Below are 24,318 nucleotides of genomic sequence, written 5' to 3'. Positions count from 1 at the left end.
CACTGTTAACAAAAAAAGAACAACGTAAAAATTCTTGCATACCTTGTTTGATTGGAGAATTTTAATGCTTTTCATTTATCATTGTAAAACCAAGGACAATTTTATAACTTTTTTGTATGTAGCTATTACACGTAGGGCAATCTGTCTTTAAGTGGGGATAAATTACTCTAAAAAACAAATCCTAGTTTTCCCTTCAAGTCAAGTGTCATGTTGTTTAAATAAACTTGTTTAAAAAAAAAATGAAATGATATTTTTAAGTCTCTGATCACCAGAAGATCATTAAAAGCAGTACCTTTTGCTTTTATTCAGGAGTTTGTTGATTCTTATTAATTTAATATGTAATCCTTATCAGAAATTCTCTGCATCTATAAGCAGCAGCAGACAATAATGGTAGTGGGAAGTAAAAGCTAGAATCTGAAAATCATCTCAATTCAGTATGGCCACAAGTTATTGCCAATAAAATGTTATATTTTGTTCAGCAAGGAAATCTAAGATTTTAAATATTGAGATTTAAAATTCTCTAGAACATCATAAGAAAAAAAAATACTGTGCAAACTAGGATAGCTTCAGAAAAAATTTACTAAGCTCTATAATTTTAAAGAAAGATCATACTAACAAAAAATATATAAAACTCTCAGTTTTGCTTAAAAACTGGGAGGCATATGTCATTATATACAGTATCCTAGTGGCTAAAAAACCTGGGAGTGTCACAACCAGTTTGACCAACCGGAAGTCAGTACTGCAGTCAGCACTGGGTTGCCATGGTGACCCAGCACTGACTGCTTCAGAAACAGGCATGGTGACCCAGCACTGCCTGCTGAGGGGGCTGCAAATCAGGTCCAGAGAGAGGCCTGAAGAGAGGTCTGATCTGAAACCTCTGTGGCAACTGTTGATTAGCACTTGCCTCTCTCTTTCTCTCTGGGCCTGGCCATCAGCCATGCTTCCATTTCTCTCCAGGCCTCCACCAGGGCTGTTGATCAGATCCGCCTTTCCAATCAGGCTACATTGGTAGGCCCAGAGACGCTGACTGGCATAGAAACCAACTAATCAGAACCAAATCTGGGTGAAGTGTGAGGAGCCAATGGCTGCCTAGGAGATGGAGCTATTGACGCTGACTGGCATAGATCAATCAGAACAAAACTGGCTGGCAGAGGATGGCAGTTGGGAGGAGATCAGGCCAGAAGGGGAGAGCAGTTAGGGATGATCAGGCAGGCAGAGACAGTTCAGGGTGATCAGGCCATCAGGGAAGGGCAATTGGGGACGAGATCAGGCCAACAGAGGAGGGCAATTTAGGGTGAAATCAGGCAGGCAGGGGAAGGCAGTTGGGGGCGACCAGGCTGGCAGGGGAGGGGAGCAGTTAGGGGCAATCAGGCCAGCAGGAGAGCAGTTAGGTATTAATCAGGCTGGCAGGGGAGCAGTTAGGGGGTGATCAGATTGGCAGGCAGAATCAGTTAGTGGCAATCAGGCAGGCAGACGAGTGGTTAGGAGCCAGAAGTCCTGGACTATGAGAGGGATGTCCCAGATTGAAGAGGGTGCAGGCTGGGTTGAGGGACACCCCCTCTCTCCCCAGTGCATGAATTAGTAGAAAATAATCTAGATACTTGACAAGAACATTTAATCAAGTCATGATTCTAAAATAAAAGATGACATGCTTATAGGAGTATGTCATAGGCCTTTAAGAAAATATTTTAGGTAAATTTCTTCTATATATATATTTTATTCTAAGGGATATAAGCAATTAATCACTTAAAGAATTTTTAAAAAATAGAAAATGATACAAGTGTGAAAATTTTAAACTATAGATCATAGTTTATCATGAACAGGGCAATAATGTGTCTTATATAAACTTGTTTTGGACTGACAATATTCTCAAGCTGAATTACATGTCATATATGAAAGCTATATCAGAAAATAATATTAGTTGTCTAGTAAGCATTTTAAATATAAAAATTAACAGGTATAGAAACAAAGCTCCAGAAGTTTGTAATAAAAAGAAGGGAATATCTAAGCACATAAAAAAAAAAAAAAAATCCTCACTGAGGAGAGACAGGTAACAGTGGAAGAGAACCACAGACTTAGAAAAGACTGTCAAATCACAGTATTGCTTCTAGGCTTAAGGCATTGCTCTATTATGACATCCTATTGGCCAGGGGGTTTGTTGGCTATTTATGCTAGACAGTAAATAAACTTGAATTTTTCCAGCTAGATGTTACTGGCTCATAGATGCACAAACTTCATAAAGGAAATAAACTAAAAAGTCAAACTTGATTCACAGAAATTCACATTTTAATTAGTTCATTTTATAAATAATTGCATTCCTTTAAAAAAAAAAAAGACTCATATTTTAAAGAAAAAATATTTTTAAGTACAGCTCATACACTAGTTTCAGAACAAATCACTACCTGGTCCTTTCCTATTTCTGCCCTTGCCATGTCATCAAAAAGAAGAAAACCCAGTGGTTCTTTGTTATTGAAATTTTTCCATCTGGTATTAAAAGCACAAACTGATGTGTCAGTTTTAAGTATTCATCATTAAAACCTTTATAAGCACACAAATATAATAGGTATGCATTATAATAAGGGTCTTTGTTTTTCATTTTACCATTCTTTTGACTTTTATAGGGCAAAAAGCAAATAACAGAATATGTAACTGATCTTACAAAGTGAAGAATATAAAAATAAAATGGGGAAATAATACATTTTATAAAATGTATTTTATACATTTTGATAAAACAGAAATTTATCAAAAGACAAAGAGAAAAATATATGATAGGGTAAAGTATGTAAGTTAATCTAGAATATTCAAACTGAAATAAAGATTATGATTTGACAATGCCAATCAAAAAACAATATAATTTTTTAAACTAAAGGTTGAATTCAAATTTAAAATTTCTATTTGAGGGCAACATACTCTAAAGTCAAGAAAACACAATACTGGATAAAACACTTACGATGAAGACGGTGCTTTAAATTTGAAACTATAATTAGGTCACCATTAAGTTTTCTTGCCAAAGATGGAATCATTTGTCCAAAGAAAAAGAAACAAGTTATCTGATTATAATAGTCATAGAAAATACAAATTAAATTTTCATTTATGGAATAAAATTTGTTCAACTCAACTCATATAATATGACGCCGAGCTCAATTTCTCAGTTGTTTAAATAATAGTGTTAAATAATGGGATAGCACAACCAGAAAAATTGTAACTAAGAAGATTAAAATGTCAGTTTAAAACATACTTCATGTGGATTAAAAAAAAGAAAAGCGTTCGTTGAAAAACTCCTGAATAGGAAGCCAATATAATTCTATTAGAACTTCATAAATAGAGAGCAAACCATACCCAGTTTGAAAGGTAAGAATAAACATGCAAACTGTTAAGCAAAGTCAGGAATATTGATTACTTTGAAACATCTGCTAATATCCATTTTAATGTAGAATGAAGGGATACAATACGTTAAAGACATATTTAAAAGACTAATAGTGAGATAAGACAGATGAATCAACTTTTTTATATCCTAAATAATTACAAGAGACTTTGAAAATGTAGTGTTATTTATGGTTTCTTTCCAGTTTACAAATTTCTATACACTGCCTCTATCTTTGGTGTCACTGCCACCAATAAACACAGTATACAGTTTATAAACCTAATTACTACCTTCAACTAGGAAAAAGTAAATCAACATTATTTCTTTAAAAATAAGATATAAAGAACATGATCCTATCTTAATTTTGTGTCATGGTCCCAAAATATTCTGAAATACCATGCCAAAATGTAAAAGTTTAAAAGGGAACATTATTTGTTATAACTGCACCAAAAATTTAGCTACTGTATGCTGGTGTGATGTCAGCTAGTAGTATGCAGAGGCTACAGAAAGACATAATGTACATATGTTTAATTCACAATCAGTCAAAGGAAAGTTCAGTTTAATGTAAAACTGAAACACTAACATAATACTTTCATGTAAATATACTACAGCTTTGTTCTCTTGCACTTTAACAGACAGTGTAATTATCTTAAATTTACACAAAACATTACGAAACATGGTAGTTGTTCATGATTAAAATAAAATAGCAATGCAAATTAATTTAACAGTGTTAAATATATTCACACAATCACCACTGTGATTCAAAAATGGCCACTAATGAAGTTACACAGAAATATATGTACATAACATTCGCCACAACCATTTTTGTTAAGTTTGACTTTTTGAGACCAGGTAATTTTATGAGGCAAATAATCATATCAATTCTTTCATATGATGAAAAGAATTAAATGTTGTAAGTAGTTTCATTCCTCTGGGAGAGGACGGGGGAAGAAGCTCTGAAAAGTCAGTGCAAACTGAAGAGTTCTACCTTCCTGACAACATAACGTTGAATATTTGAACTTGTTGACGACAGATTCCTATAAGATGAGGATAAACAAACCTTAAGATATTAAAAGAATCTCTAACATTGTCAGTGGCATTCAGCGGATCAAAGAGGAATCCCAAATCCTATAGCAGAGCCTTCTGAGAATATGGTTGCTGTGGCTGAGGTGGTTGTTGACTGCCTGCTGGTTGAGGCATTGCTGACGTTAAACTATAGGTTGGCACATGGGACATATTAGTTCCTGCATTCTGGTATATAGTGACATCAGCAGTAGCAGCAGCAGGAGGACTATATACTGACGCCTGGCTGGGATATGTATTTCCTTGAACAGAACTGACCATTGAGCTGTGGAAGGGAAAAAAACACTCAGATCAATATTGACTAACTTACCCATTTAAAGACAAACCGGAAGCTATTCATTAAATACCCATTCAGTAAATATTTATTAAATACCCATAATGTGTCAACTGTTATGTGTCAAATGTGCCATTTTAGGTACTGGGATATTGTGAAGAAAAAAAAAAAGAAAGAAAAAAAAAAAGAAAAAAAAAAAAGGAGGCAAAAAAAAGAAGTCCCCACCATCATGAAGTTACATTCTAGTAGGAAAAAAAAAGATAAACAAATTTATAATATGTCAAGTGGTAATAACTGGGATGAAGAAAAATAAAGCCTATTAGGAGGACCAAGAGTTCCTGAGACAAGAGACTCTGGCTTTTACAGTGTGGTAGGGGAAGGCATTTCAGATAAGGGAAAAATTTAAGCAGAGTCCTGAAAGAAGTGAGAGAGGGTGTCATGCTGATTATATAGGAATATAATAAGCTGGTCAAGTGAAAAGAATGGCAAGCACCGAATCCATTGAGAAGACAAAATGCCAGGCGTGTTCAAGAATCAGAAAGGAGGCCATGCTGGCAGAAGCAGAGCGAGAAAGGAGGAAAGTCGCATAAGGTAAAATGGCAGAATTAAACGGGAAAGGAGCCTTGGATATACAGTGCCTTGGAGGCCATAGTAAGGATTCTGGATTATACAGTGAGATGGAAAGACACCGAATTGGAGAACATCATGCTGAGTGAAATAAGCCAATCAACGAAAGAGAAACACCACATGACCTCACACATCGGTGGATGATAAAGATCTTTATAAACTGATGAACCAAGAGACAGATATAGAGAAAGTAAAGCAACAGGCAGACTGTCAAATTACAGTGGGGAGGGTAGGGATATCAGGGGGAGATAATAGATCAACCGAAGGACTTGTATAAATGCATATATAAGTACAACCAATGGACATAAAACTATGGGGAGGGAGGGGATGTGTGGGAGGGAGGGAGGGGGGCAATAAAAAAAAAATCAAGAAAATATGTAAAAAATAAATAAATAAATAAATAAATAAATAAATAAATAAAAAGAAAGACACCGATTCTGGACAGAAGAATGATGTGATTTGACTTAGGTTTAACAGACTCAGTATGGGCTAAGGATATCTGACTGAGGCTTTTACAACTGCCCAGGTAAGAGCTGACAGGTGGCTAGTGCCATGGTAGACTTGGTGAAGAGAAGAGTATGATTTTGAAGGCATTACCATCAAAATTTGCTATGGGTAGAGTGGTCAAGAATGCCTGAGGTTTTAGAACTGAATGACTGGAAGAAATAACTGGTAGAGTGGCCATTCACTAAAAAGACAATAGATGGCAGGTAAGGACTACAATAAATTTGGGGAAGGGGAATCAAAGTAGTTTTGTTCATGTAAAGTGAGATATCTAGGATAAACAGATATTAAACAGGCGGTCAGCTATTCAAGTCTAGAAGACCAGTCGAAAGTTAGGAATAGAAATACACATTTGGGGATCATCATCATACACTTGGTGTTCAGAGTTGTGGGCCTGAATAAGACCCCCTAGGGCAGTGGTTCTCAACCTTCCTAATGTCTCGACCCTTTAATACAGTTCCTCATGTTGTGGTGACCCCCAACCATAAAATCATTTCATTGCTACTTGATAACTGTAATTTTGCTACTGTTATGAATCGTAATGTAAATATCTGTGTTTTTCGATGGTCTTAGGCAACCCCTGTGAAAGGGTCATTCGACCACCAAAGGGGTCGCGACCCACAGGCTGAGAACCGCTGCCCTGAGGGAATGACTACAGAGAAAAAGTCCATAGAGTCCTACACTAGAAGTCAAGAAGACACAGAAACATTAGGCAAAGAAGACTGAGGAGTGGCAATAGGTGGAAGGAAAACTAAGAGAGAATGGTCATAATCAAGTGAAGAAAGTATTTCAAAAAGGAAGTGACCCCTGGATCTGGCAATATGGAAATCATCAGTCCTTGACAAGAGGTGGACTAGGGAAGATGAAAGCTTGATAACCTTGTTTCTCTTACTGCCCTGAAAATGAAAAGCAAATAAAAAAGACCTTCCATCTACTCCCACCACCACATTCCTCAACTATCTTTCCTACTCCCATCCATATGCCGAGTCTTCTCTCCTGCTGTAACTCATCAGCTGTCAGTGCTCCCTTGTAAGGTGCCCTACACTTGGGCACTGCTCTCATCCCATCAAAAACATTCCTTCAGAGCTGTCTTTATCCACTCCCTCTGCTTTCTCTCTTCCCACCTCCGGTCTGATATTTGAGTTTTTACCAGGTATAAAATACTAGTATAGTTATATAGAGAGAAATACTAACAGCTTTCACATTGAGATTTCCCCTTACATTTCTGTTAAAAATGTAAAAACAAACTATAAATTTGGGCAATTTTCAAAATATTGCCTATTTCTAAGCTCTTCATTTGCTAGATTGTTCTAGATTGTTTACAAATCATTTGCTGATAAAGTCAATGTTCTTGCATTCTGCACAGAATAATAAATCATTATTAAAGGTGACCGTCTTTTAGTGCTACATTCCACCCACTAATGTAACCCTTAGGTACAATAAATCCTAATTTTGAGGATCTCAACTTAATGAACTTCAGATTTAATGGACAAAATTTCTGGTTTGTATGGCATTATCTGAAAATTAACACTCTGTTAATTTTTAAAATTGTAAACCAAGATTAGCAACTTATTTTATGTTGTTAATTCACTGTCATTTTTAACAAATTTTAGTTAACAGATGGTGTGTTCAGAAACACTGAAGTAATTTCACTGACATAAGTAAATATTACATAACTACAGACTACATATTTAAATCCAAGAGTCAGCACTGGCAAACAATGTTCGGGAATGATTAGCACATGATCACACTGCGCAATAACTGGTTCTGTTGTCACCTAGTCTGACTTTCTGCAGCAGTTCTAATGTGCGCTAAGCCACAGCCCCGCCGTGTGCATTGTGTGCATTTCTTTATTCGAGGTAACTGGTGAATGTGTGCTTTTACTAGATGTATCCAGTATAAATTTCAAATTACAGTAATACATACAAAAAACTTTTGTATGAAATTAAACTTTTCATACATATTAAATTTTAATTACCCAAACATGTCTACGTAATTAAAAACAGGTAAACTAATTTGCCAATTTTTTTACATATATATTTGGAAAACCTACTTTATTATGTAATGGACTTGAGCTTTAGTGGACACCCCTCGCCTGTATTAGTCCATTATATTGAGATTTTACTGTAATACTAAAAGGCGTCACTTAGTAGTACATTTTACATGTGCTGCTTTGTAAGATAAAAAGTATTACAACCCTAACCGGTTTTGCTCAGTGGATAGAGCATCGGCCTGCAGACTGAAAGGTCCCAGATTTTTGGTTTTTTTTTTTTAAATATATTTTATTGAGTTTTTAGAGAGAGGAAGGGAGAGGGATAGAGAGCTAGAAACATCAATGAGAGAGAAACATCAACCAGTTGCCTCTTGCACACCCCCTACTGGGGGATGTGTCTGCAACCAAGGTACATGCCCTTGACCGGAATCGAACCCGGGACTTTTCAGTCCACAGACCGACGCTCTATCCACTGAGCCAAACCGGTTTCAGCAGGTCCCAGGTTTCAGCAGGTCCCAAAATATGGAAACAACCTGAGCATCCATCAACAGATGAATGGGTAAAGAAGATGTATGTGTACATGTCCCCCTTCTCCCTTTCCCTCTCTCTCCCCCTCCACCCCACCCCTTCTTTCTTTCTCTCTCCCCCCTCCTTCCCCTCTCATAAGAAAAAAGAAAATTCTGTCATTTGTACAACTTGGATGAGACTTGAGGGCATTATGCTAAGTAAAATAGAGAAAGATGGATACTATATGACCTCACATGTGGAATCTAAAAAGACAAATAGTAGAATGTTGGTTAGAGAGTGAGGAAAATGGAGAGATACTAGACAAAGGGTACAAACTTCCATTTATAAGATAAACAAGTTTAGGAATCTAATGTACAGCATGATGATTTTCCCTATATCAATATATGTAATACTATTATCATATATTTGAATGTCGCTCAGAATAAACCTTAAATGTTCTCACCACAAAAAAGAAATGGTAACTGTGTGACAGGATGAAAGTGTTAGCTAATGCTATGGTGGTAATCATTTTACAATATAGAAATGTATCAAATCAACCAGTTGTACATCTTAAATTTATATAATGTATGTCATTTGTGTCTGTGGGGAGAGGAAGAAACTCACACTTTTATGTCCAGTGTCTAACATAGTGTCTGGGACAGACTAAATGTTCAATAAACACCTGTTTGACAGAGTAACCTGAAATAATAGACAAGTAAGTACATAGCTTTGGTCACCTGAGTACTAGCATCATCACCATCACTACAGGTGAGTTTAAGAAACTGATTCCATTCTACCTTCCCTAATTATCAATAAAATCAATGGTTGGCAAATTCATTAGTCAACAGAGCCAAATATCAATAGTACAACGATTGAAATTTCTTTTGAGAGCCAAACTTTTTAAACTTAACTTCTTCTAACGCCACTTCTTCAAAATAGACTCGTCCAGGCCATGGTATTTTGTGGAAGAGCCACACTCAAGGGGCCAAAGAGCCTCATGTGGCTCGCAAGCCGCCGTTTGCCGACAACTGAGTAAAATCATACTAAAGTTATTACATAGTCTGAAAAAGAACACTAGAACCAAAATTATATGTAAAAGAATAAGAACTTGCCTCCTAGATATGAATGAGGGCCACCAAAGAAAAACTTTCCCACCAAAATGGGGGAGGAGGAAGGGGAAAACTTACTCAGTGACCTTGATCTGCAATTAGAAAGCTTGAGTCAAATACAGTTGTTGGTATGGAAAATAGTACACTAATTAATAAATAATAATATAAGAATAAAATCTGTGTTTTGTATACTTTTCTTTTTTTTTTTTCTGAGCTACTTTCAGTAGAGATTGTTTTGTTTGTGAATCCCTAAGCATCCCCAGAGTGTGACTCTTTTAAGGATGAATAACACAACGTAAGGACAGTAGAGGAGCATTCACGGGCAACCCCAATATTAAAGAAAAGTTTTCTAGAAATTGTGCCTGTGCACGAAGATACTTCTAATGTGAGTCAGAATAACATAACTTCTACAATTACAAACTGGTGAATTCTAAAGACTACCTTTTATTTGTTTTGAGGGAAATACTTCAGCTTAGATTCACACAGAAGCAGAAAAGACATTAAATCATTTAACAAATTGATAGAGGATATTATAAGTAAATGGTCAAAACAATGAGCCTATCATTTTATATTCAGATATTTGCTCCATGGACCACAGGGGTAAAATATTTGGACCATAGGGATAAAATGTCCATCTCTTTTCAAATGATATATCTTGCTGTGACATGTATTAAATTCCAACACAGGGATGGCTGCATAGGTAAATGCCTAACTGCAGCCTCACACAACAATTTCAAAAAAATAAAAAAATACAACTAAAATACAAAATGGACATTATCCAGAACTACAGAAAAGTTGACTGACTGGAAATTCTACAACTAGAAGGAAAGAGAAAACCAGAAGGAAAATCAGAGGAGCTGTAAAAGCCTAAGTTACTGAGACACAGTGCACGTGAGGAGAGGAAGGAGCCGGAGAGGAGGGCGAGTCTGAGTGCCTGGCTGGCGTTCCCTAGCAGGAGATTAAAGCTCCGAACTGTGCTGAACCCCAGTTCCGACTGCACTGAACCCCAGTTCTAGGCCAGACTCTGGGGACCCAGGCTCATAGGGAGGGAGTCTGGGCTATAAGGTGGAAACTCCAGGGAACGGCGAATGGAAGTCCCGGAGGCACGCACCTTGCTTGCAGAGAAGGGACTGTTGTCCAAGCCAAGGCTGTAGGCTCCACCCTGAAACTCTGCCCCATCCAAGCTGAGCACAGAGGCTTTTGAAATTTTCCAAGTCTAGTTGGATAAGGCTGTCTCCTGGCATAGACACAGCTGATCCACATAGCCAATTGGCCTGGAGGTCAGTTCTTCCCAGTGATACCAACAACAATCAAGACTTAACTACAACAAGGCTGTACACACAGTCCACAAAAGGAGGGACCAAGAGTGTCCACCTCAAGTAACTGGGAGACTGACCCACAGAGCCATATAAGACACCTTAGCACACAAAGTCACCCTACCAACTCAGGGAAGCAGCGAAAATGCCAAGACAAGGAAATAGATCACAAAGAAAAGAAACGGAGGACAAAAAGTGACTGGATATAGAGTTCAAAGCCACACTTATAAGGGTTTTCAAGAATTTCCTAGAAAAGGCCGATAAAATAAACAAGACCTATGAGGATATGAAAAGGGATCAACTAGAAATAATAAGGGATCAACTAGAAATAAAGAAAACATCGTCTAAAATAAAAAATATTATACAGAGTTCTAAAAACAGACTGGAAGATCGCAAGAATCAAGACAAAGATTTAGAACACAAAGAGCCAGAGGACACTCCTCTGCAGAAGCAAGATAAGAGAATCCAGAAAGCTGAACGTAGTGTAAGAAACCTCTGGGACAATTTCAAGCGAACCAACATCAGAATTATGGGGATCCCAGAAGAAGAGAGAGAGCAAGATACCGAAAGAATACTGGAAGAAATAGTGACAGAAAACTTCTCCCACCTGGTGAAAGAAATAGACTTACAAGTCCAGGAAGTCCGCAGAACCCCAAACAAAAGGAATCCAAAGAGGACCACTCCAAGACAAATCATAATTAAAATTCCAAGAGCAAAAGACAAAGAGAGAATATTAAAAGTAGCAAGAGCGAAGCAGGTAGTTACCTATAAAGGAGCACCCATACGATTGTCAGCTGATTTCTCAACAGAAACCATGCAGGCCAGACAGAAATGGCAAGAAATATTCAAGGTGATGAATAGCAAGAACCTACAGCCAAAATTACTCTACCCAGCAAAGCTATAGCTCAGAATCGAAGGCCAGATAAAGAGCTTCACAAATAAAAAAAAAAAGCTAAAGGAGTTCATCACTGCCAAACCAGAATTATATGAATTGCTGAAGGGGGTTCTTTAGGAAGAGGAAGAAAATAAAGATAAAAATTATGAACAACAAATACGTAACTAACAACAAGTGAATTTAAAAACCAAAGAAATTAAAAAATCTAATGAACAATATTAACTGGTGAATATATAGAATTAGAAGTATGGAAGGGGAGTGAACTGACGATTCTCAGGGAAAACGGGAGTGGGGAAGTGCAGGAAGAGACTGAACAAAAACTGTGCACCTATGGATGAGGACTATGAGGGGTGGGGAAAGGGCAGAGGGTGGGGTGGGAACCTGGTGGAGGGGAGCAATGCAGAGGGGGAAAATGAGGAACATTTGTAATAATATGAACAATAAAGATTTATTCAAAAAATAAAAAAAATAAAAAAATAAAATAAAAGAAGTGTGGCCTGTGCAATATATAGGACGTACTTATACTGAAAATAAAAATAAATAAAACTTAAAAAAAATAAATTCCAATACAGGGCAAAAAGAAGGAAATACGTGTCTTTCAGAACCATAAATTATGAAACAATGATAAAAATATTTAGATTTGTTATGAAATTTGTAAAAAAACAACATATAGTTATCAAATCTAAAATCCTTAGTAAATACCATCATGGACTTAAATAAAAACAAAAATAAATTATGACAAAGTTAGAATCAGAATACTGCAGTTCAGTGAGTCAGTAAGACAGATATCTGGCTTGCTGGCTATTGCTGCAATACTGCAGGGGTTCCTGTAGAACTCACTCATCACCACAAACAGAGCTAAACATCTGGTATTAGTGATGACATCTATTTTGGAGTTTCTTATCCAGTTCTGGTTAGAGATGATCCAGGGCATTTAAGAATTTTTCCCTGACCAGTGTGGCTCAAACCTGAAAGGAGGTGGGATTTGACTCTTGGTCATGATACATACCCAGGTTTTGGGTTTAATCCACATTTCAGGTACTTACTGGAGACAACAGATCGATGTTTCTCCCTCACTTTTCTCTCCCTGGTACTTACAGGAGGCGACAGATCAATGTTTCTCTCTCACCTCTCATCTCTCTCTCTCCTTCTCTCTCTAAAATAAAATTTAAAAAAAAAATTTTTAAAGATATTACAAAAAAGAATTTTATTGATAATAATAACATTAACTCCAAATAGTAGTCAATAATCAAATTACCTAGGGTAAGAAGCCTGAGTGTGCTGAGCAGGAAGGGCAGGGGCTGCAGAGGGTGGAATTGCTCCTTGGCTGAGGGAAGACAGTTGCTCTGGAGAAAGACTGTAGCTCTGGAGATGGGCCATCTGGGCATTCCCTGCAAGCAGGTAAGTACCACTTTGAGGCCCTGGGTATACCTAGAACAGTTCATGTAACACATTAGATTTCCTAAGATTTTAATAAGCATGCCAAACTTTTTTTTAGAGACATTTTAGTTAACAAAAAGAACAATTATATCCCTGAAGTCTTTTTTCATAATTACTTCAGTTAAATATTTTTCAGTTAAATTGGCTTCTGAATATTTTAATTCTTAGGTAAACATTGGCTAAACTCATGTTTACTTCTTTCCAGAAGTAGTAAAGGAACTTATCTTGAAACTTTATACTAATATAGTATCTTTTCCCATGTTGATATTTTAAGTACTTCCCTAAAAGGAATTCCAAAGGATGTTTAAGAAGTATCTTTGAATTGACTGTGTGTATCAATAGATTGCATCTGCTTATAGATTCAATTTTAAATATCTTAAATTAGTTTACTGAACACAGAACAAACTAACTTTCTAAAGTAGGCTTAGTCAGCAAACTATTTTGTAAAAGTCCTGATAGTAAATATTTTAGGCTTTGTGGGCCATATGGTTTCTGTCACAACTACTGAATTTGACCTATATAGAAAGTAGCCAGAAATAATTAGTAAACTAAAGAAAATGGCTGTGTTTCAATAAAAGCTTATTTAAACAGATGGGAGGCTGGATTTGGCCCTTGGGCCATTGTTTGTCTACTACTGCATCTAAAAACTGTACTTGTCTGAATCTAAAGAGATTGAAGCCTTAAGTTCCAAAAGTCTTCAAACACATAATATTCTAGTTTTCTTTGTATTCTTTAAATCCTTCCATTTCACAAGTTTGATAACAGAATGCTACTATCTATGTAGTAACGTTTTTCTTTTTTACCAGTTTTAAAGATAGTAACACAATCATGAGGAGACAAGGCTCGATCATCTTGGCACTTCTGTTAAGTCCTAAGATACTTCCCATGCATTAGAATCCAAAAGTCTTCATTATAAGCACAGCTATTCTGGTCCTCATGAGTGCATATTTTTGTACTTCTCAAACTGAACATGAAAGGCTTTGAGGGGATTTCTTTGGCTCAAATTGATATCAACACCTGTGAGTAGGAATCATCTAGCCCAGTGGTCAGCAAACTGAGGCTTGGGAGCCGCGGTTTGCCGCTCCGTTGACTAATGAGTTTGCCAACCACTGACCTAGATTCTCAATTCCAATAATTACAGGCTGTTGTTGTTCCTTGTGATTAAGCCCCTATGCTAAAAACAAAAATTAACCTATATAATGTTTATATCACTCTACATGGATAAAATGAAGTGCCTGGCAAATTACTCCCTATACTCTGAACTTTCTGAGTTTGTGGGAAGAGCTCTTTAAATAGTTATTTGAGCTGAAAAGAGGGAAAGGACCCTGGCTGGTATTGCTCGGTGGATAAAATATCCACCTCGGTGGATGAACCCAAGGGGTCATGGGTTCAATTCCCAGTTAAGGGCATGGGATTGCAGGTTTGATCCCCAGCCCTGGACAGGAAACAAGCAGGAAGCAACCAATTGATGTGTCTCTCTGATATCAATATTTCTCTCTTTTCTATCACCCCCCTCTTCCTTATACTCTCTCTAAAAATCAGTGGAAAAAATATCCTCGGGTGAGGATTACCAAAAAAGAGGGAAAGTGCTCTGTATTGCATTTCATGTGTTATGTGAAGGAAAGGAGTGAAATACTTGATTAAAGCAGCTCACTATAAAAGTGAACACTGTACATACCCAGAAGAATTTAGTAATAATTAGAAATTTTACTGAGACAAAAAAAACTGCAGTTCTTAACCAGATAATTACATATAACGCTTTTAAAATATGCACACGTTTGGGCCTCCCTCCTGAAGATTCTGCTTTAACAAGTCTGGGTAGAACCAAAGCATCCATACTTTTTCAAAAAGTTTGATGGGAGATTCTGTTGCGTACCGCTTCAGAAAAATAATTTTTAAAATAATAACTATTGGGCCCGACTGGAATGGCTTAGTGGTTGAACATCAACCTATGAACCAGTTAAGTTTGATTTCCCAGTCAGACCACATGCCCAAATTGAGGGCTCAATCCCCGATGTGGGGCATGCAAGAGGAAGCTGATCAATGATTCTCTCTGATTATTGATATTTCTCTCTCTGTCCCCTTCTCCCTTCCTCTCTCTGAAATGAATAAAAATATTTTAAAAAAAACAAAAAACATTAGTACAATTATATAGTATACACTGTATTTGTTAAGTAAAAATTTATTTTAAAATTTATTTTACATTACTTTTAAAAAGTTTCAAATTTTATAAAAACACATTTATTCCAAATACTCTCAAATATATTTGAGAATATAAAATGATATAGTTTCGTTTTTAAAAGCTTACCTGAGAGGCAGAAACACCAGATGACTGCATATAATACTGCTGATTCTGTAATTTTGCATACATGGAATACATTGGATCTTCATTCATTAACTTGGTATACAATGAAAGTGCCTCCATCACTTTAACATTAAGTTCTGAGAGTTCCGAATGCTTTCTGAAATATTATACAATAATTTGAAATATAACTGCTATTTAATTAGTCCAATATTCTAAATAATAAGGAATATCAAAAGAGCAAAAAGTGATACAGACATTATTAAAAATTTACCTTGTGACAGAAAATATCCCGTATTTAGCTCCAAGGAAATCAAAACTCAGATTTAGCCAAAACGGGTTTGGATCAATGAATAGAGCATCGGCCTGCGGACTGAAAGGTCCCAGGTACGATTCTGGTCAAGGGCATGTACCATGGTTGCGGGCACATCCACAGTAGCAAGAGGCAGCTGATCGATGATTCTCTCTCATCGAAGTTTCTCTCTATCCCTCTCTCTTCCTCTCTGTAAAAAAATCAATAAAATATATTGAAATAAACAAAACTCAGATTTAGGTACTGTGTTGGGAGAGCTTATTGTAGTTGACTTAAATTTGAAATATTTAAGTTTCCCGAGAAAATAATAGATGAGTCATTTGGGTTTTGGTAATGTCACTCATGATTATAATAGTTAACCCTTATTTTTAAAAAAGACTAATATAGTGAAGGTCAAATAAATCCTCACCTTAAAAAAAGATAAGAAAAGAGGAGAGCTGGGTCTAATTCAAATTCCCACATCTAGTAGAAAACAAGTAAATGAGGACTGGTTCCTTTGGCATATAAAAATAGAAAATATTAAAAAATAAAAATAAAAAATTCAAGTGAAATAAAATAGAAAAATTAAAAAATAAAATATAGCAAAATAGAAAAAAATAAATAAAATTCGTAATAAAATTAATTATAATGGCAGCTCTATCCCAGTATGTAATTTACAGAGAACTTCAGGGAAGAAGGTACACAATATAGAGAGGGCACATGCTCTTTTACCTATCAATATCTTCCAGCTTTTCATCAATAAGAGGTCCCATCTGGTGACACATTGCTAAGGTGACAAGATTTTGAAAAAATATAAGAAAATGCAAATAAAGAAAGCAAATCTCTGATGAATATTCATATAAGAAATACAAGATATAATTTGGAGTAATAAAAGTTATATATTTAAAGAGACCCCAAGATTTATTTTCTTGGTCTCAAAAATATTAAAATACCAATATTTATTTTATGGCATTCTAAAACATTGAATAAAATATTTGGATATTTTAAATAAAATATTTAATTTGTATAGAACTGTATAAGAATGTGAATTCCACCAAAGTTTTAAATAGCATATAAATGTCAGACTGGGTCACAGAAGAGTGAGAAATGTGAACATGTTTTGTATGATTTTCAATTTTATTTAAATATGAACCATTCTGTAACAGAACAGTAGATATAACCTCTAATTATCCTTTATTTGGAAGATAAATGAAAAACAAGGTTTACCTTCAAGATGAAGTAACTCTGGAAGATCTGGCTGCTCATCACTGGGATCTGTATTTTGCAACATCTGTAGCAACTGGTCCATTTTGTCCTACAGGAATTAAATAGTTAATATAAAAAGCAACTAGTCATTACACAACAATATGTTCTCACTTTGTTAATTAGATAATGGATAGAGAACTTTTGTAATTCAGATATGTAGACTCCAATTTTGTTTTTATGTGGTTAATATCTGTGTACTTTAAGTACCATGTGAAGTCAGAGCCTCAAAAGCTCTTGCTACTTATTTTTAATCACAGTGATTCTCTTAAACGAGGATGGAGCCACATTTAAACTTACAATATGTGAGTTCTTCAATCTAATTTCATGGTAGTGAATTTCACTTTGTTTTGAAGAGGCTATAGCCTTAACATGCTGACAGGTGTAACCTCTCTCTCACGATGGCATTACTTATGACTAACAACTCAGTTATTACTTCTCTCCAGGGTGAGTACAACAGCTGTTTTAGAAAGGCATAGCTCAGCTATATTACAGCTGCTCTCTTTCTAAGCAGGGCCATAAAGACTTGTCTACATTTTCTTGCTACCAATGTTTCAGTTTGTGGTCTCTCTATTCTTCTATGTGGGAAAGGCTGGAAGGCATCTCTAGGCAGTGATTTAATCGTACTTTAGAATCTTTTGTTTTAATCACCAATGGGACTAATGAAACCATCTTTATATTAGTATTCTATACATTATATAAGTACATACGTATTTATATGTAGGTTTTTAAAAAATCAAAATACCAATCTTACAGAGCATGCCAAAAAATACTATTACAAGCTTTTCCCCATGCATGGTTTTTACAGGGTTATACTATTAAACATATGTACATTAGGTAAATAATGTAAAGACTACCAATTCAAAGCACAGAAGTTATTTAAACAAGAACAAAAACTCTGCATTACATATAGAAGAACAGTTTGAGGAATGAATTAATTACTAGAGAGTAAAAGTGACATAGCATATAAACTTCTGAAGGCAAAAGAATATTATGTTTTGAAATTGGTACTATTTTTCAATGTAAAATATTCACAACTTTCATTTCAAGCAGTCCAAAAAAGGCACATGTCAGAAAAGTTTTCCTACAGAAAAAAAAAAAAAAAAAAAAAAGGGAAGGGGGGGGGGGGGTGGGTAAGAAAGGGTGATTGCAGTTGATAAAAGAAACTAACACCTGGATAATTTTTGTTGTGTTTTCAGAATACTACACTCTATCTGAAATTACCTACTATCAAAGAAATAGTGTTTCTAGAGAGACCCTTAACTGACTCTACATGCATTTCTTATGTAATGCAATCAGCTAATTACCTTTCCCTAATCCAGTTAGATTCCTTGGCTCCTAGCAGTCTTCTACAATCTATTTCTGTAAAAAGAATACTCTTCAAGCTTTCTGCTCTGGCTCCCCTAAAAGAAGGCTAAATACTTATTAATCCCTTCACATATTTTAAAGATAACTTCTCATTTTTCATCATAAGTTGAAAATGTTAGCATTAAGTACAAACATTTTAAAATAAAATGATTATACATTATTTGAAATATATTTTTAAAATTTCGTAATAGTGTTTGTAATAGCAAAAAAAAAAAAAAAAAAAAAAAAACCAGGAAAAAAAATTGAAAACAACCTCACTGTCCAAAAGCAGAATTAAAAAACCATGATATATCCATTTTGTAAAATATTAAACAGAAATTTAAAATAATGAGGTATAACTATATGTGCTGACATGGTAAGAATGAGACTATATTGTTTATGTTTTTATACTAAAACAACACATGCATTAATTATTTTCAAAGAAGACAAGAAAAATATTCCAACTTCAATACCAAGTATGGAAATCACTTACTTCATCAATAAAGGCTTGTTCCTCCGGCTCTGGTTCTATTGTTTCTATCTGAACATCATCACTAAACTGTACCGTCTTCTTCTCCGTTTTTACTGTAAAATATGCAATATTATCTTTTCCTTAGAATACATTTATTTGAGAACACTTCAAGTTACAAGAGAGAACTTTAATTTTTTTAATATTCCCTTAAGCTGAGAGACTCAATTTAAAGAATAATTAAGTTGCAGATTTCGGCAATAATGACTAAACATTACTTAATGTCAAGATTTCTTAATTTTCTCTTCTAAAGATTTTACATTTTCCATAAAAGACACATTACTAAAAATAAGAAGTATATTTCTGAAACGAAGATTAATCACCTACTGCACAAGAGAATTTAGTAAATCAGTGAAAAAAAGCAAAATTTTACAATGGCATAAATGTACTCTGCAATTTAGAAAAATTGCAATGAATTGGAAAGTTAGCTGTATGGTCTCCAGCAAGCCACTCAGACTTTAGACTAAGAGAACGACATCCAAGCCAATGGGAATTTTACAAAATAGCCTTGGCAAGGATCTGAATTTTTCACTACATCAGTCTATATGTTTTAGTTACCCTGTTCTTTGCATTTAAAAATGATTATTAAGGGATCCACAAACCATTGGCCAGAAATGCATATTTCTCTTGCTCAATAAAGAAAACTTTAAAAATCTAATCAATATAACATTAACTAGTACATACCATATAAAGATCTAATTAACAAAGCAATTAACCTTCTCCAAAAGAATATTAAGATACATACAGCTTAAAAGAAATGAATTTCCACCCGGCTGACATGGCACAGTGGCTGAGCATTGATCTATGAGCCAGGAGGTTATGGTTCGAGATTCCTGGTCAGGGCGCATGCCTGGGTTGCAGCGCGATTCCCAGTAGGAGCAATCGTGCAGGAGGCAGCCAATCAATGATTCTCTTTCACCATTGATGTTTCTATCTCTCTCTCCCTCTTTTTTCCTATCTGAACTTAATAAAAAGAAAAAAGAATTGAATTTCCTCTCGGAATTTTTCATCCTTGTATCCACATGGTTAATCAATATTTATAAAAATATTAAGAATCAAAAGGAAAGGGAAGTGGGCAAAGGGTAGAATTAAGTAAGGGAAATATCTATTAAACTATTAAATGTGCTCAATGGAGTACATATTATATTTCCTCCAAAGAATCTACAATACAATCCTATGAGATAGGCCTATTTCACAAATAAGGTCAACAGGGGCTTAGAAAGATTATAAATTCTTCCATTGGTGAAAGTTAATAAATGGCAAAGCCTGGATTTGAATGCCAATCTATCTGGTTCTACCAGGCCATACAACTGGAATCTGGCCTATGATTTTACTCTGAGAACATCACTTACATATTCCTTGTTATGTGATTCCATATAGAATGGAAATAGTTTAATTCATCCCATTCAAGTCACCATAAACCAAAATTCTACACACACACACACACACACACACACACACACACACACACACACAGTTTCAGCTGATGTCATTTTCCATGGAGGAAAAAAAGAGACATATGCTATACATATTTTGCTTTTTACATCCTGAGCTATTAACAAGTAGAAAACTGGGAGAGTACTATATTATCCGCTATCCATGAGAGACACATGGTAGACTTCACATCCCGCCAGCTGACTGTGCACAAATTTACAGTGCTTTTTCTCATAGGAACCAATACTATTACTACTGTGTTTCCCCGAAAATAAAACCTGCTTACAGGTTTCCTTCTGAGTGAAATATAAGGCATCCCCCTGAAAACAAGCCCCCCCCCCCCCCAGGCTAAACATGAGAGATTTGGTCCACTGATTCTGAAAGAAATGGAGTCACAAGAAATTCACCAGGAAATTCAGGAATTGGATTGTCATAATGATGTTCCAGAAGATGATGACATGCTTGTCATTGAATAAATGAGTAAATTTTTGATACTGTAGGATTCACAGTTTGTCTGGTTTGTGTTGACTACTGTACTACCGTACCGTATACAGGTAATAAATTTCCTTTATTTTCATTTAACAATAAATGTGTACCATATTCTTCTTCATGGAAAAATAAGACATCCCCTGAAAATAAGACCTAGCGCATCTTTGGGAGCAAAAATTAATATAAGACACTGTCTTATTTTCAGGGAAACAGGGTATGTACACACGTCTATTATGTATAGTGTGTGTGTGTGTGTGTGTGTGTGTGTGTGTGTGTGTGTGAGAATATACATATAGAATGCTTATATATGTAAAAAATAAAGTGCTTTCACAATATCTAACTGTGTCTACCAATATCTAACAAGCTAAAGAGGCCAGGTATTTCTATTTGACACAGTAAGTGGGTTTCTGCTTCCTCATGAAGAATGAGACTATGAGGCTCACACTAGCCCTCATCTTCCAAACTCGAGGACTACGTTACATAACCTCTGCTGTTCCTGTTTCTCTTTTAGTTGTTCCAGAGTGAAATATGTGAGTTGGAATACTAATTTTAAAGTGCAATGCTATATAATGGGGAAAAAGATGAGATGGCTATATGATCTACATGAGCTCTTGGATCTCATCATGAACAGAAGTTCCGAGGCTATTCTACCCATTCCAACAATTGATGCAGGACAATCCAATCCCACAGTAACTAACAAAAAACTCCACCCTCAGCCCAGGTTAAAAGTGAGCACAGTATGCACTGCCATTCAAACAAGGTTCTACAACATTTTTGTTGTTGTTGTTGTTCTAACAAAAAAAGAATTCAATTAAAGAACTGGTATCAGGAATCTGTTTATTAAAATGACAAAAAAACAACCTGGCATAACTATGAGAGGGCATTATTTTCTCAAGATTTGTAATGTCTGGTTTGTTGTGAAAGCTTTCTCTTGAAAACATAAGTGTACTTATGTTTTTAAAGAAAAGTAATATCTCTATATATACACTTGTGTATTATTTATTGCATTAATATTTATATATGTCTAGTCTGTATTTAGTAGTTGGTGCTAAGGAAAATAAAAAGATGACTATGACAAAAACCCATTCTTAGAATTCTTGTAAACTAAAAAAGAATTAAGCATCTTGCAGTTTATAACATTAATTCCTTCTAGCTGTTATAGACAGATGAGCTGAGATGAGATATTCTTCCAGATAACTGTGGCTTACAACTTATATACAAAATTTCTTTTCAAATTCTAAAAATGCCAATCACTAATAGAAATCCTTTTAGACTAGAACATATTACTGTTTCCTTAAACAAAGGGAGGTCATGACAGTCTTGATGATTCAAACTCATTATGAAGATTCATTAAAGTACAGTGTTATGAAAAAATGTAGTCAACTGTCTATCAACAGTTTGATAAGCTACCGCCAGTTACATCTCCTGCAACTATTATGGCTGTTAGTAATAGCACTACCTCTTTGGCCCCTCTTTCTAGTGTATTTCTCCTAGTTAGCAAAGATTTGGGGGGGAAAAAACAACAACTATTTGTATGATTAGCTATGGCCGCTTCTGAATATCTACAGGAAGGTTTAGAAAAGCCATTACTGTTGCTTAGAGGCCACAACTTCCAAATTTGAGGTTAGAACATTAGAGAAATGGTCTCAACCTTTGAAAAGGAAGAATTGTTTGAGGTTACACTGCATTTGTCACACTTTTATCAACTGATAATGAAAACATATATTGCATAAATTCCATTAACACTTTTTAGTGTGCATTTTTACACTAGCACATATATACATGTATGTGTGTGAATACACACACACACACACACATATTTATATGTATAAGTAGATATAAATTTTTTTAAAGAAAAAAAATCAATACTTTCTCTAAAGATAACCTTGGTAGACAAATGATTTCAATTCTTAAATGATTTATGGTAAATAATCTACTGACCAGGCAGCTGCATTTTTAATAAACACCTTGAAAACACTATTATTAGAAAGTACCTGCTCCAAAAAGTTGAATTTACTGAGCCTTCATTAAGAGGATTAATGATTATCATCCACTGACAGACTGTAAAATACTTACTCATTTCTGGTTCAGCAGTGAGATCTGCAGTTACAAAATTAGAGGGAAATAACCCCATGCCTTGATGAGTTTCACCCTTCCACCAGTTGGGATCACTATGAGGAACAAAAAAGAATATTCAACTATAATAAAGATTTTATTTCTATAAATCTTTCCCTTTTATAGTGTTTAACTTACATTAATATCAGATTTAAAACCCACATCAATCCAGTGAAGAATGAAATGAATGTTTCATTATTATAAATAAGAGATAAGACCTCAAAAAAAATAACTTATTAAACACATAGTGCGTTATCTTTTGGAAGGCTGGTAAATGCTTAAAATATTTACTATAAGGCACTAACTCTTCCCTTATAAAAGAGGTCCACGTATTTAAGAATTGTCAAGTTCAAGTGGTTTGAAGACTCCAATCTAAGAATCCTTTGTAATCTTCGATAATAATAAAAGCGTAATATGCTAATTAGACTAGACATCCTTCTGGATGAAGCCAGTGCTGTGAGGGAAGCCCGGGTCCTGGGTGCCTGCCAGCAGCCAGGGGAAGGAAGGCCTTATCTTTCACAAATTTCATGCATCGGGTCACTAGTCCTATATAAGAAAAGTGTAATATGCAAATCGACCTAATAGTGGCATGACCAGTCGCTATGACGGGCATTGACCAACAGGGGGCAGATGCTCAATGCAGAAGCTGCCCCCTGGTGGTCAGTGCGCTCCTACAGGGGGAGTGCAACTCAGCCACAAGCAGCAGATGTCTCACTGATGGCTCTCAAACTGCTAAAGGGTGCAGGCAGGGCTGAGGGCCTTCCCCGAATGCACAAATGTCATGCACCGGGCCTCTAGTATGATATATAGCAGTACCTTAATCAAGATGTCCATTCTTGTGCTCTATCTAGTACATATCAGCAAATTTTTCCCCACAAGAAAACATATATGACAGAGACACTTATTTGTAGCACAAAACGTTCACAAGGAACACATTTTAAGGTGCATTCTGTATCTTCACTATATTTGTATCTAGTCTAAGAAAAGCTAGCAAGCTCTCAATAAATATTTTTGAATGAATGATCAAAGTTTTGTGCAATTTCTAAAACAGTTCAAACATAACTTCATTATTTTCCAATTGAGAAATCATTCCATATTATAAAAGACTAATATGCTAAGTGTCTGGTCTTCCAGTTGGCCACTCAACCAATCAAAGGGCATTATGCTAATGATATGCTAAGGCTGCTCAACCACTCACTATGACATGCAATGACCACCAGGGGGAAGACAGTTGACTGGTCGACCAGTAACTATGAGGTGCACTGACCACCAGGGGGCAGATGCTTCGACCAGTAGGTTAGCTTTCTGCTGGGGTCTGGTGGATTGGGATTGAGTGAGAAAGGCCAGACATGCCCTGGAGCCCTCCTGTGGTCCCTCTCCAGCTGGCCAAATTCCCACATCCCTTCCCAGTCCTGATGGAGCACCAGTGGGGTAC

At 35.7% G+C, this 24,318-nt stretch overlaps 1 protein-coding gene across 3 annotated transcripts in view; it reads right to left on the bottom strand.

The window, feature by feature from the left end:
• Nucleotides 1-2,264: 2,264 nt before the first annotated feature.
• The window catches only part of STAM (signal transducing adaptor molecule), a 79,789-nt gene continuing 57,735 nt past the window's right edge, over nucleotides 2,265-24,318 (bottom strand). For all 3 annotated transcript variants that reach the window (XM_084870050.1, XM_084870051.1, XM_084870052.1), the window contains 7 exons: nucleotides 22,845-22,939; nucleotides 18,810-18,901; nucleotides 16,934-17,021; nucleotides 16,439-16,493; nucleotides 15,421-15,574; nucleotides 12,931-13,103; nucleotides 2,265-4,712 (listed from right to left, as the gene is read on the bottom strand). In XM_084870050.1, coding sequence (XP_084726176.1) covers nucleotides 4,493-4,712; nucleotides 12,931-13,103; nucleotides 15,421-15,574; nucleotides 16,439-16,493; nucleotides 16,934-17,021; nucleotides 18,810-18,901; nucleotides 22,845-22,939 — 877 coding nt within the window. In that variant the 3' untranslated portion in view covers nucleotides 2,265-4,492. The remainder of the gene's footprint in view (nucleotides 4,713-12,930; nucleotides 13,104-15,420; nucleotides 15,575-16,438; nucleotides 16,494-16,933; nucleotides 17,022-18,809; nucleotides 18,902-22,844; nucleotides 22,940-24,318) is intronic.

Source organism: Pipistrellus hanaki (assembly GCF_964339955.1).
Source record: "Pipistrellus hanaki genome assembly, chromosome: 1".
In the NCBI taxonomy this organism is placed as follows: domain Eukaryota; kingdom Metazoa; phylum Chordata; class Mammalia; order Chiroptera; family Vespertilionidae; genus Pipistrellus; species Pipistrellus hanaki.
This window is presented reverse-complemented; position numbering and strand designations above follow the sequence as displayed.